Source organism: Mauremys mutica, chromosome 16, assembly GCF_020497125.1.
Source record: "Mauremys mutica isolate MM-2020 ecotype Southern chromosome 16, ASM2049712v1, whole genome shotgun sequence".
NCBI classification, from domain to species: domain Eukaryota; kingdom Metazoa; phylum Chordata; order Testudines; family Geoemydidae; genus Mauremys; species Mauremys mutica.
Genome location: NC_059087.1, coordinates 2769771 through 2784363, shown reverse-complemented (window position 1 = coordinate 2784363; position 14593 = coordinate 2769771). Strand labels below are relative to the sequence as shown.

The 14593-nt window shown below is 46.2% G+C and overlaps 1 protein-coding gene across 1 annotated transcript in view; it reads left to right on the top strand.

Annotated features, from left to right (window-relative positions):
* Positions 1-14331, top strand: part of MYO18B (myosin XVIIIB) — a 141767-nt gene extending 127436 nt beyond the window's left edge. The window contains exons 32-33 of the mRNA XM_044990214.1: positions 11000-12255; positions 14175-14331. Of these exons, the coding sequence (XP_044846149.1) occupies positions 11000-12254 (1255 nt within the window). The 3' untranslated portion in view covers position 12255; positions 14175-14331. The remainder of the gene's footprint in view (positions 1-10999; positions 12256-14174) is intronic.
* Positions 14332-14593: the final 262 nt, after the last annotated feature.

Below are 14593 nucleotides of genomic sequence, written 5' to 3'. Positions count from 1 at the left end.
CTCTGCGTCTGGCAGAAGCGATGTTTATTCATCAGGAAAAGAGGCACAGATGTTGCTGTTGCCAGCATGGAGTTTTTAAGCACATTGATTATTCCAGGGTGCATCTATAAATATAAATGTTTGAACAGGACATGTTTTTAATGCAGTCTTTTTTTTTCAGGATCCCAGCAGAACAGAAACGATTGTTGTCTGTTCCAGTGGCGGGGGAGATGCTGCCCCTGGCAGCTCCAGTTTCTGTGTTTATTTTTCCCCCTCCTGCTTTTCCCACTAAAAGAAAAAGTCTAACTACATATTTTGTCAGCAAGTCACAGAAATTCTGTTGACAAACAGTAGATGGAGCGGTCAACAAATCCCATTGCTATGGGGCACTAGGACCCAGAATTGCACAGCATAGGAATTGCCATTCTGCACTGGGCAAATGATCCGTCTTTGCCGACATCCTGGCCAGTAGCAGATAACACAGAAGAAAGTGCACATCTGTCCACTTTGGGATTTGCCCTGGAGAATGCTCTGCTGACCCCAGTGGTATCCTTTGGCAATGAGTTCCACTGGTTGATAAAAGAGATCACTTCGTACACAACACAGTGTTACAGGAGTCACCTTTCAATTCTACTGAACATCCCTTGTCCTGGTACTATGAGAGAGGCTGACTAGGGGCACTCGATCTGCTCGGAGTGTGTATGTATCTCCGTCATGTCAGCTCCCAGCTCACTCTCTCACACACGTGGGGTTCAGGGCAGAGTCTTATGAATGGGGCCTTGATCCTCTTCTGGAGTAGAGGGAAGGGAGAGTATTGGTGGCTCTGGATCCCATTTAGTTTAAAGCCGCTTGTTATGAGGACCTGTCTCTGCAGCTAGGTGTGTGGAGCTGCACCTGAAGGGGTTAATTTGAAACCTAGAGCAGAGCCCAGGCCATTGTTCCTTGCACATTTGGCTACAGCCCTAGGCTGAGCCTGTTAAGTGCTCTTGTGTTAGGTTAAACGCAGCGCTAAGAATGAAAGCCCTGCTGGGGATTCACGTCCGTGCTGTTCCTCAGCAGTGACTCACAGCCGTGTGCGACGCACGTTTCATTCTCTCCAGCGGGGGCCGTGTTTTCTTCAACCAGTGGGTGCGGTCACTCTGCAGGCACCTACACACCAGTGCTGTCACTCGGCCCCCCGTGTCACATCACCTGCTCTAAAGCCAGGAATCGGCCTGGGGCACCAATAATAGGCAGCAGCGGAGCTCTCTGTTTTTCTTAAGCAAAAGGTCTCTGTAAGCGGTTGTGCTTGGAGGCTCCATGTGGGAGGCCCTGCTTTTCCCCTGCCCCACAATTCAAGCCTTGGGCTCACCCCACACAGTCCAATCCAGGAATCCCAGTTCTTCTCTGAGCGCTCGTGTTGGGAGCAGTCTGCAGGTCATTCTGTCTTCTCGTTACCGGCCGTCTCAAGAGGCATTTTCAGGCTCCGGGGGAAAAGCGAGCCAGCCTGAGAACAGACGTCCGGCTTCTCTGCACTGCAGCTCCCTGCTGGCCAAAGCGCTCTGTGGCGAGCGAGCGTGAGCTGAAGAAGAGGACACTCCAAACCGCTCTGATTCAGGATAAAACACAGAGCTCGAGCAAGAGCGCCAAGGCAGGCCGGGTGGGAGGGTCAGCCCTTTACGACAGCTGGTCTAGACTCCACCAAGCTTGGGAAGGGCCAGAGTTGCCTTCCTTTAAAGCACAGCTCAGTAGCCGTACTAATGGGCCAAAGAGTCTGAGTTGAAAGGATTCCCGGCGGCCCCCTGCCAGTTGTCTTCTGTCTGCAGGTCCAGTTGTACCCCATGCTGTGGGGCCCGCGGGCAGGAATGAATAGGGCAGACGGTCACAGCAGGGGAAGGTGCACTGTGCAAGTGGCACAAGCCGACAGATTTAAACAAAGAATGTAATTTCCACTGAGTTCTGTGCAGGGAGCTGGGAGTGATGGGCACTGCCTCCTAGCAGGGTGGCTGGGTGGTCTTTGCTTTTACTTCTCAAGCTGCCAGAATCTGCTCACTTGGCTATTTTTAGATGCCCAGTAACTGGGGGAGAAAAAGTAGAGCCATATGTCAAGAGCGCTGTTATCAGGCGAGGAGAAAGCCCTGGGAATATGCCATGTTGTGAGGAGCTCTGCTACAGCGACTGGCAGAAAAGCTTCCAGACCTTGAGCAACCTGTTCGTGTCCCTTTGGAAGAGACTGGCTGGGTAGAAAGTCCACACAGGTCACCACTGTGTGCAGAGAAGACATGACACATGTTTTTTCAATATAGTCCTTGCTGTTTCATTACTTTAGAACAGGGGTAGGCAACCTATGGCACAGGTGCCAAAGGCGGCACGTGAGCTGATTTTCAGTGGCACTCACACTGCCTGGATCCTGGCCACCGGTCCGGGGGGCTCTGCATTTTAATTTAATTTTAAATGAAGCTTCTTAAACATTTTAAAATCCTTATTTACTTTACATACAACAATAGTTTAGTTATATATTATAGACTTATAGAAAGAGACTTTCTAAAAACATTAAAATGTATGACTGGCACCCGAAACCTTAAATCAGAGTGAATAAATGAAGACTCAGCACAGCACTTCCGAAAGGTTGCCGACCCCTGCTTTAGAAACTCACTTGCAGCTTAAACTGATTTCCAAGTACAGTGTGACTTGTCAAAAGTGTCACAATGGGCCGACTCAAGGGTTTGCAGAAGAAAGAGACGATGTTTGTTTCCTAGTAAATGCAGCATGATAAATCCTGAGCCCTCCTTGAGAAGAGTGTACCCTCTGCATAGGCTTAAGTGCAAGGCATGACTTTGTTAATCCAGTCTGTACAAGGTCTGGTTCATTCTCTCTTCCCAGTGATCCTTAACCCATCTACATCCTCAGTGCTAATCTCCCCAGGGACCGATCTGTGAGCAGTAGGTGCTACCTGTGCTCACTCCATTACTGGATTCGTCTTGGTCTAACCTGTTTCCTTGCAGTGTCTCTGGTTCCTGATGTGACTCTGATTACTCCTGTCCCCTCACTGTGACATTACCCACAGTGCAATCTGGAAAGATGGACAGCTGTGCTTCCTCAATTCTCCAACCTGCAGTGCCTTTTACACTGCTTCACTGTGAGAGCAACCACTCCTGGTCAGCTCACACACAGCCTTTAGCTTGTAAATTACTCCCAGTTGAATTTACATGAATGCTCTGATCAGTCAGTCCATGAATTACATGACACCAGCAAATTCCCAGTCCTACACTTTGCCCCAGAAATGTGTGTCTTGTACTGCCCAGCACTCTCCTTCTGGATAATACAAGCTCATAGAAAGTTCATCATTTCATCAATGGAAAATGCCGTGCACAAACCCTGTTATCTCAAGTGGAGAGTCCCAAACACATCAGTCCAAACACACTTGTTTAGATAACAATAAAACAATTTTATTATCTACAAAAGAGATTTTAAGTGATTACAAGTAATGAGGCATAAAAGTCAGAATTGGGTACAAAGAAAATAAAAGATAAAATGTAAACTCTTGCCTAACTTAACAAGCCAAATTAATTCAAAGGAAAGGTTTTTCTCACCACATGCTCTTTGCAGTCTTTTACTGGCTGGAAGCTTCCAAACCAGGACCCCTCAGCCAGTTCAGTCTTCCAGGTGCTGTTGATGGCATGAGCAGAGAGAAAGGAGGGAGAGAGAGGTAATTTTTGTTGTGTGTTCTCTCTTCTTCTATCTTTTTCTCCTCTTTGAGAATTATCTCCAGATGGAGTTCAGGTGACAGGAGGTCTGTGGGAGGGACCTCCAGCTGTTTCTTTGCCAATATTTAAATTTCTTGCTTATACTGTTCTTCCTTTCAAAGAGTGCCCGCTTAACTAGGTGATAGTCCACTCGGCTTTGTTGACACCTGGCTTAGGTGTTGGTTCATCTTTTGTTTCAGAAGAACTGGTTTGTGCCTCTAAACTTGAAGCATGTTACAGCAGAATCTTATAACTTTACATACAACGTTGATGCACATGTTTTACCAGGAGAATAATGTTCAGCAGATTATGAGTTTTCAAATGATACATCACAAGGCACACTTTGTACAAAATTTCTCATAGTCCTGTAAAAAGGGTGAACATAAGAGTGTAGCCTGTCACACCCTCCCAAAGCCCACTGCATGTATGTGCAGCTGGGTTTTCTTTGGAGGTGTTTACACAGGTTTACTTCACTTCTGTTGTCTGAGAGCACATGTTGTTATAAAGTTCTGCAGGACAAAACACAGGGTGACTGTGGCTGCCCCCAAATAACAGTACAGAAGCAGGTTTACTCCATGTGCAATCACCTGACAGACACTGAAATACAGACAGACCACTCCTCTTCCACCCAGTGCAGGTAATTGGAGAGGCATCTTTCTGTCTGTGCTAGAAGAATGATTTCCCTTCATTTTAGTGTGTGTGAAATCCAGACTCCTTTCCGAGAGTGCTTTGGAGGACTGGGAAGAAGCTGAGCATGTCCGCCCCATGGTAAGGAGCAGGGACGAGACAGGAAACAGGACCCTGTTGTGCTCTGGCAGGTGTGGACATGCTGTTAATAAGGCTGGAATAATGAAATTCTGCCCTTCTCACTCACATGTCTGTTCTGACTACATTGCTGCTTGTGTCCAGACTCAGGCAACTAAGCGAGCCCTCCCCTCTGCCCTTCTGTTATAGCCAGCAGTCAGCATCTGACTACGGCTCCAGGCTCATTTTCTAATACGTTCCACAGGTTCCAGGCAGCTGTTACTAGTCTGGAATGAAATTCCCCCCAGCAGAACAGGTCAGGCATGAGGCCTAGGCACTGCTTAAGATTTAAGTGGGGCATTGGCTGCAGAGGTGGATTTCACTCTTGCTCATTAGGGCAAAGTGCTGAAACTGTTCTTTTCAGGCAGTTTTGGCTTACACAGAGCTTAGGCTACAGCACTTGCTATAACAAAGATCGCAGCACAGAGACGTCAAGTCCGTCTTCGTTTTGAGATGCAGAACTCGGAATTCGCTCCCTATCCCTTCACCCCCTGAATCCCATTTGCACAGTGTCTGTGCTGCTCTCACTCACAACGCTTATTAAGATGTACAACGGCAACTGATTTAGCCTCAGATCTCTTAACTCATCCCATCACCCCTCTGGATGGCGTAAAGTAGCGATTATCACTGAATGTTGGTAGGTTTTAGCTTAACCTCAGATTACACAAACCCCAGAGCAGAAATATTTATATTCTATATTATTGGCAGTTAAGGCTGGTGGAGCAAGAAATGCTCAGGTTGGTTTCCCTATCTGTTGTGCTCTGTGGAATGCCTACAGAGAGCAACGGGTTTTTTCTCAAAAGGTGCAGATTAGTAGGATTTGGAACTATTTTATTAGTGTGATGATAGGATGGGATTGCTTGCGATAAGGGGCAGGGCTCAGCAGCCCCGGGGTTCACTTCTGGGGGTTCTGTTTTATGGTCCTAAAATCTCATGCTTCAGAGTTTCAGCTGGCCACCTGCAGGGGTCAGGAAGGGACTTCTCACCCTAACCCCATCAGGGATGGCCACAGCTGGTGATGGGATATTGGACAGGGCAGACCAGGGCTCTGAGGTGGCACGGAGCATTCTCTCTCGGGTGGTTGGCTGGCTGGCTTGCCACATGTGTGGTCACAAAGAAATTTTGTCCAAGGTCAACTGGCAGTGACCTTGGGGGTTATTTTGGATTTTTTTTTTTGCTTTCCTCTGCAGCATGTGGGTGTAAGTCACTTGCCAGGATTCTCTGGGTCTATCTCACTGAATCATTTCCCTGCCATTAGAGGGGTCTCAGACACTAGTGCAGGAGTTGGCAACCTTTCAGCAGTGGTGTGCCGAGTCTTCATTTATTCACTCTAATTTAAGATTTCGGGTGCCAGTCATACATTTTAACATTTTTAGAAGGTCTCTTTCTAGAAGTCTATAATATATAACTAAACTATTGTTGTATGTAAAGTAAATAAGGTTTTTAAAATGTTTAAGAAGCTTCATTGAAAATTAAATTAAAATGCAGAGCCCCCCAGACCAGTGGCAGTGTGAGTACAACTGATAATCAGCTTGCGTGCCACCTTCGGCACGCATGCCATAGGTTGCCTACCCCTGCACTAGTGCACCTTGGTCCCTCCTGTTTTCTGCCTGAGGCACATAAAAATCTAATCTGGTCTGTAATACTTCGGTCTAATTTTGGTTCCTGGGTTTAATACATGAATGCTGGGTGGTGGTGGTGGTGGCCTGTGAGATGCAGGAGACTAGGCTAGATGATCTGGCAGTTCCTTCTAGCCTTAAAGCCTGTGACCCTGATTGGGAGACATTAACAGCTGGATTCTCTGCTTTTGGGGTATGATTAAGGCCCTACTTGAATTGCAGGATGATTGTCAAAAAATTGCAGCTGAGTGGCAGACAAGCCATGGAAAATTGCAGACAAGTAATAATGGACCTTTTTATTTGCAACAATAAAGTCCGTTATTACTTTCCCATGATTTTCCACTGTTGGCTTCCCAGGGCTGAGAGCAGGGGCCAACAGCTCTCAGCCCTAGAGTGGCCGGGGTTCCCACTTTCAGCCCCACACATGACGGGGTTACTGCTGACAAAATTGCAGTGAAAGCCTAATATTGCAGAATCCACAATTTCCCAAATATTGCAAGTTAAGTAGGGCCTTAGGTATGATTTCATTTCTTCTCCTTAAAAAAAAAAGAAAGCAGCAGCTAATGTTGCACATGAACCAAATAAGAACTCTCACAGTTGCTCTTTGGACAAGGTCTAAAAGCAGAATGGTTCCTCTTGATTGAATTTTATAATATCACAGATAGCGAAAACAATAAACAAGTGAGCGGTTCATTAAGTTTCAGGCTTTAAACACTTTCATAAGATAATGTGTCTGCTACATTGAATGGTGCAGTGAATATCCGATTCTAACCCTTTCATGTTCACAGGCGGTTAGAGTTTCTTGCCTCTTTAGTGCAGTTTTATCTAAGCCTTGAAAACCAGAAGGAAGAGTGAAGCTGCTGTATGAAAAGCTGGCTGTTTAAATGATGAAATCCAGTGGCTCTGCAATTTACAACTTTGCTTGGAATTATAGAAATGGACAGGGGCATTTCCCGTGTACATCCTCTTGGAAGGATTGCACCAGTTTTTCAGTAGGATACAATTTAGGATTCCAAGAGATGATGTGAATGGTTTGGGACCTGCCGTGAATTGGCTGTAAGTGAAAATGGCATGAAAGCCAGGGCTACAGCAATAGTATGCTCAGCATACTAGTTTAGTCTTGTCACATATTCCCCAGAATTTTATTGTATGCTAGAAAAATTGAAGTTATTATGGCTCAATTCGTTTAGTGAGGGACAGTCCAGCAGCTTGGAACCATTCTGGGTGAAAGCAGAGCTGACTCATGGCCAGGGCGGCTGCAGGCACCAGCACGCCAAGCGCATGCCTGGGGCGGCAAGCCAGGGGGGTGCTAAGCCACGGGGGGCGCTCTGCCGGTTGCCGCGAGGGTGGCAGGCAGGTCGCCTTCGGCGACATGCCTGCGGAGGGTCCGCTAGTCCCGCGGCTTCGGTGGACCTCCCACAGGAGTGCCGCCGAATCCGCGGGACTGGGGACCTCCCGCAGGCAAGCCGCCGAAGGCAGCCTGCCTGCTGTGCTTCGGGCGGCAAAATACCTAGAGCCGCCCCTGCTCATGGCTACCCCTCTCCATCACTGCTAGCCCCAGATGTCAGGAAGAGTTCTTAGGGCCTAATCCCAGGCTCACCGACGTCAATAGGAGACTGTCCGTTGACCCAAAGGGCTGGTGGAGTGAGACCACAAGATGCTCACAAACCGGTCGGAGGGGTGGGGAGGCCAGTGCATTTGGACAGGTGCTCCCATTTGAGGAGCCTCTCCCTTCACTCCTCAGTTTGCTCAGGCCTCCTCCTGCTGCAGAGCCTCGGTGCACCTTGTCTCACGTTGCTGGCTTTGGGAAATCACAGGCCCACGACTGCACGGAGCAGCAGTTGTTGTACAGAGGCTCAGCCCTCCCCCACCTCAGGATTTTGTTTATTGATGTCACGCAATAAGGAAAGCAGCTCAAATGCACCTTTATCCTGTGACTTCTTCAGTCACTTTTGGATGCCAGTTTGTTATCAACTTGTCTCAACATTTAAATTGCTTTATGGTCAGTAGAGTCAGGTGTCAAGTTGCCCGGCATTGTCTCTGCGATTATTCACTACCATAATGTTACCATAGCAACTAGAATGCTTCCCTAGTAAGGATGGTTTATTATTGTCAAGGTAAAACTCCACTGGTGGTTTTGAAAACATCAGCCCTTCCATCACACACGGGTGTTTATTTATCTTTAGTTTCCTCTGGTTTAATCGATTATCCACACATTTTCTTCTTTTCGTTGTTAGATAAATTCAAAAGCAAGAAGCTTTTTCATTATAGAAAATTATAGGTCCTAACTGATGATGTCTGACTGCAGTGTCACAGTACAAAATATACTTTTGTGTTAGAAAATTCTAGGCTTCCTTTACAGCAGTATTTCCAGCTTCAAAACATGAAAAAATTCTTTATGGGCAAATACATTTTGACAAACTCCATTTCTAATTTCACAGGCACGAATCTGAGGGAGAGCACCCTAAAGATTGTTACTTGATATTATTGATCCAAAATTATATACCATGAAAAAACATACAACAATACCTCAGAATGTCAGTCATGCTGCATACAAGAAACAAAGCGAACTCCCCCTCTCAGATATTGTTAAAATTAAATAGGGGGGGAAATGTGTTTTCAGGCCTTCAGATGAATGTGTGCAATCTTTTTTGAAGAATTTCACCCAGAGCTTTGTGGCACAAAGAGTAACACTGATTGCAGTCAATTTTTGCAGTCTTTCTGCAGCAGACAAGAGAGGAAGGAGTGTGTGTGGTGGTGGGGGGTGGTCTTGCTTCTTTAACTGATTGCCTTTCTGTAGTTGTTTTGCATCCCGGGCATTTCTGGAGTTATGTTAGAGCCTGCTCTGCAAAGGCAAAGGCCCACCAGCTCAAAAAGGACTTTTCTTAAATTACAACTAATTTGAAATGGTGGCTGGGCCATACCCTCACAGCCTACACGCCGTGAGATCCCACAGCCAAAAGGAAGGTTCATAACCTCACCAGGTACAAATGGGATAAAGCTTTCCTGGTCTGTGGTATTGTAACATCGTCCAAGTGCACCTGCAGAGCCTTCCTGACTCCCAGATTGGGAATATGAGTCACAAGGGGTGGGCACAAACCCCCAGGTAAAACTAGGGCAAGAATAGGTTCTTCATCAGCCAGTCACTTCCCCCAGCCTATCAGCCTCATCTCATTCTTATCTGGATTGAGCCACCAGCAGTCCACTCATCTGCGCACCAAATCAGCCCCCTCATCCACCCTCCCAACAGCCCCAGACACCCATCGAACCATCAGGGAGGCAAGATGGATCTCTGCAGAGCACCACATGATAGTAAAAGCTCCCTCCTCATACCGCCTCCTCACAACACTCAGCCAGGAAAGAGCAGACATAACGATATCTGCACGGGCACTCGCTCCGCTTTCATCGGAGAGGAGATCGCCCTGGCGGTGTCTTGGACTCGGGGCTGTACCCAAATGGCCCAGAGTCAAAGAGACATGTAGTGGCGATGGGGCTGCCAGAGAGTCCTCTCGCCATCACCTTCCATAGGATCCTAACCAGAAATGCTGCTTGACAAGCAGCCAGGCTGTCAGTATCAAGCCTTGGTTTTGAGCCGCTGCTTTCAGAGGAGCCGGCATCTCCCATCCCTAGTGGAGGCCCGGAGAATCTCCACGGACAGTGGGAACTGTTACTTGGCCAATAGCCTTTCTCAATGAGGCATGTCACCTGATTATTGCATTTCCTCCTGCTCAGTGTGTCTGCCCTTAAAAAAAAGCTCCAGAGTCAACAACAATAACGTTCCATTCCAATACTTGCTGATACTGTTTACCAAAAGAGAACATGTCCTTGTTAAGAGAATGGTAGGGAATTCTAAAGACACGCTGTATTCCTTTTCTAGTGAAAGCTACAAGCTTTAAGAGCATCATCCCATTAATAATAGCTACGGCAACAATAGCTATCAGTTGACAGGGATTAATTAGCAGAGCCTGCATCACTCCTTTAATTAAAAATCAGTATTTGTGGTTGTTTGCAGAAGGAATTCCCATACCCCCTCCACCCCCGCCCCTCAGGTCTCTGCGGCACCATCTGCCAGCGCTGCTCAAGTCTTCCATTTGCTGGTGAATGGATTCTCCCCAAATTGCACTGATTTTAAAAGGGCAATAGATGACGTTCAAGAAAGCAAAGGTTAACTAGCTCCACTTGCTTTGCTCTTTCATTGGAGTCTAATTTTATATCACAGATAGGTTCCTATTTCCTGGGAGCAGGTTTTGGTTTTGGCCTGTGTTCCATTCTAAAAAGCTGTTTTCAGAAAGGCAAATCCTGAAATACCCCCGAATGGAAGGAGTTTGTCCGGTGGTGTGTGCTGTTCATATCCAGCCCACAGCCAGGCATTTATTTTGTTCTTATCGATTATAATTAGTTCCTCCTACCAAAGGGAGAACTGGAGAAACATACCAGGGAGTAGCATTGGGATAGTGCGCTATAATTCAGCTTCAGGAAGATTCAGTGTATCATCTTTGGGTAGTGACAGAAATCAAATAAATCCATTGCTAAAATGTATTGAGAAAGCAACCCATTTTGAGGCATGTCTTGGTATGTCAGATTGATGAAGTACACTGTCTGTGATGTGATCTACCTTGACTCATGCATTTTAGCATCTCTAGTTTACTCAGAGACATTTATGTTGAGTTCAGTTATGCTCAAAAGTGTCATTTAATGAAACAACTAGAGTTCATTTACCTGCAATAAGCAACTCCAACTTAGAGGCAATGGTTCAAGTGAGACCGGAAGGTAAGAACAGGTTTCTGGATACCAGGACGTGGCCTTTCTGACCGACGTTGCGGCTACATCAAGTCATGTAACTTAAACTAAAATGTATCTCTTTCCGTTGTTGCTTAGGATGAACAAAGAAATCAAAGATCAAGAAATGAACCAACCAGCTTCTGCACTGAGTGCTTGGAGAGGGGAATATGGAAGAACTATGGGTGAGACAGATTTTGGCAAGGATGTGAGCCATTTAGCTGGCGCTCAAAGATGGGAATTAGGAAGAATTGCGGATAAGGAGATTGACAGTCAGAAAAAAGCCATGGATAAATTAGGAGCTATATCTCCATCTGTGATGAGAAGGAGGTCATCTCCTACAGCAGAAGAGACATTTCCAAGCTCTTCATCTGCACTTTCTGAATATGTAGAAGAGCTGAGGAGGAAACGGGCAACAGAGAAAGAGCAGAGAACATTAGGATTAGAGGACACCTCTCCCCTGCCAATCTACCAAACAACTGGTGCCTCCTCCCTGAGAAGATGCAGGACTTTCAAAGAGGATGATGAGTTTCCAATAAAGTTTGGAGTCAATGAAAGTACAGAAAGTGAAGGAGTGCCTGCAGGAGCTAGCCTAGTGCGTTCATCCAGTTTAAAATGCATATCATCTGAGAACACAGAGCCAGCGCGCTCACCAGCTCTCAAAAGAATATCAAAGTTTGGCTCCTGTGACTCACTCTTACAAAATATTGATAATTCCTCCTTAAAGCTGAGTTCAGCAGCTGTGGGAGCAGATACGTTCAATACATCGAGACTTAAGCCATGGAGAAGTTACCTTGAGCCATCACTAGATGACACAGCCAGCGCTGATCTGGGGAAAGATTCTCTGGTATTTCAGAGTAAGAAATTCAGTGATGTTATGGCTGAAGGAAAGGAAAGCGACCCGTTCACTTGGAAAATACCAACTCTTAACTATGAAAGGAGAACAAATGTTGATTTTGATTACTTCCTTCCAGCAATTCGCAAATCCCAGTCAACAAGCAGTTTGTCCAGACCTGTCAAGGACAGGAGAGAAGGCCAGAGGCCAATGAGCGTTCATTTTGAAGACCAGGATACGGCAGACAGCACTTTTTTGTCTGAAATAAAGACCATTTCAGAGGCCAAAGAGAACGCTGGAAACCTCTCCGACTCATCTTCATCCTCTGGCTCGATCGTTTCGTTTAAAAGTGCTGACAGCGTCAAGAGCCGACCAAAGATTCAAAGACCAGAAGGTGAAGGATGCGCCGGAAAACTAATCATTGAAGGTGCTAAAGATGAAAGACGATGGGAGGCAGAAGGGAAAGAAGACGATGTCAATAGCATTATGATGAAATATCTAGGAAAAGATTAAGGTAAACTTGCTGCTATACTAACCACGGCCTGTCTGTACGGTTACCTTGGGCCGGCTGCTATAGGTTTGCTATTTGTGACACTCAGCTAGAGGCTCTGCCAGCATTTCCACTGCAAATTCTTATCTTCAGAGGCTTCTGGTCTGGAATAGCCTAATCCTGGCTAATAAGCAAAACTCTGACCAGAATCTACCTTTTTACTTGGCTTTATTGATAAACGGCATTAACATAATGAATAATCATCCCTTGGCAGTCCCTCCATACCAAATTAAGGCTACATTCTGGCCAGAGCAGAAGTAGCCCCAAGATAGCATACGCCTCCCCTCCCCCATGTGCTGCTCCTGCTCCAGGGGCCAGTGTGCAGAAGGGAGGGACCAGGGCTCCCCTCCCGCAACCCCACTTGCAGGGCGTGGAGAGAGCAGGCTGTGCAGCTGTCCTGCGCACACGGAGTGCCATTGTGCTTGGCCCTGACGCAGGCTGTGCAAGGGATCAAGGGAGGCTCCTCACCCTTTCCTGGCCCTCGTACAGCAAACAGACCAGGCAGGATCTGGTCCCAAGTGAGCAGTTTAAGAACCTGGCCGTTGCTTTGCACCCGGCCAAGGAGGAAGTGTCCTGCCCCGTGAAGTGACGGCTCTGACAGCATTAGATGCAGGCAGCCCAATTCCCCACTGACACCAGTGCCCGGTGGGCATGACGCACCACCATTTGGAGCTAGCCGCGTTTTACACCCACCTTGCACTGCTGTCAGTGACGGAAGAGCAAGGGAGTCTCTTCCGAACAGACTGCTTTGAGCCTCACCTAGCCTTACCTATTCGCTGGAATCTCCTCACCTAGCTCTTCTCACATTGAATTACATCGCGCGGCTCTGGGGCGTTTTGAGACTGCATCTCTACCGTTTTACTTGTTTTATTAATCTAAAACATTGATGAGCCTTGGCCCCAAAACTCGCCCCTCCAGAGAAGGTAGGTTTTGCTTCTAGTCACTCTCACTTCCTGTATTCAGCGTTTGATTCTGACAACCAGTTGGATACAATTCTCTTACTGCCTTTGATGCTTCCAGAATTAAGATGTATTACTACAATCCAGGTTTGAAAGCAAACTCCCTAATGAATGCATCATAACCGGAACTGTGTTTGAAATAGATTAGAAAAATGTTTTGTAAAAATGCAGCCTTTAGACAAACTTATTGGATGTCAAGCTGTGACCAAATCTGCGAAACCAGCACAGGAGCGGAGGACGCCTTAATAAAATATGTCTTTATGGGAAGCTGCATTTGGATAATAAGATATCCCACTTTCCCCCAGACTTCATTTTAATAAAGTAAGTGGGGGTCTGTAAACTATAAAGCCATCAACCAGCCAAAAAAGCATGCCCTTTGCTCAGAAAGGAGAGTAGGAGTGCCCAAAAGGAGAGATGTCACTTCGATGCTGTTAGCTAGCACAGAAAGGACAGATGTTTGTTCGCATTAGGAAACTCTCTAGAATAACCAGTGAGTGGCTCTCAGTATTGCCAGTCCCATGCGGGAGTCAGCCTCTCCGAACAGAATGTGGCATCAGTAGCTGCAGTTACATTTCAGCTGGTAGCTTGAGAATTGTTCTGTCCTGAATTCCATGGCATGAACCATGTCACTGAATATGCCTCTTCATACGTCTTTTTCATTTTTTAGTTTCAAGAAGTTGAGGCCTTATTTAAAGCATTCATAATTTCGTGGTTATTAGAAGACAGATACGTAGGTGGCTTTCATTGGCTCCTCCTTGTCTGGAGCATGCTAGGCTATGCCTGACCAAAAGACAATGATATGAGAGACAGTGATTCGATGTACACTATAATGGGAAGCTGTGTTCTGACCTCTGCTTGCTTTATACAAAATAAAATATTTGCTTCTTTGACTTAAGCCTCTTCTCTTCTTTCCTTTCCTTGCAGTGAGAACAGGCAGCTGAAAACAAAATGCATGTATTGAAAAGTTCACCACTACGTAAGTGCAGCCCACTGCCGCGGGGAGGTTTAGGAGACATCTCTCAATGTATGCACACTCCCTAGAGTCATCTGCACTTAAGTCTTAATAAACAAAGTTCTTGGCAATTTTTACTTCAAATAGATTTTTGCTTTGTCATTGGATCTATGCATTCTAATAATCCCACTCAAAATTCTAGCTTCCCAGGAAAGGGCAAAACTTCCAGGGTTTATTTTACTAGGTGTTTGTAGCAAAACTGTGAAGCTCTTCAGAAAATGTCTTTCACTGCCAATGTCTAAGACACTTTTTCAATCTGCTGGCACGGTGACTGGCTCTTGTAAGGTTGAATGAGGTGGGTGTTATAACTCATTTGCTAAATACTTTTTGG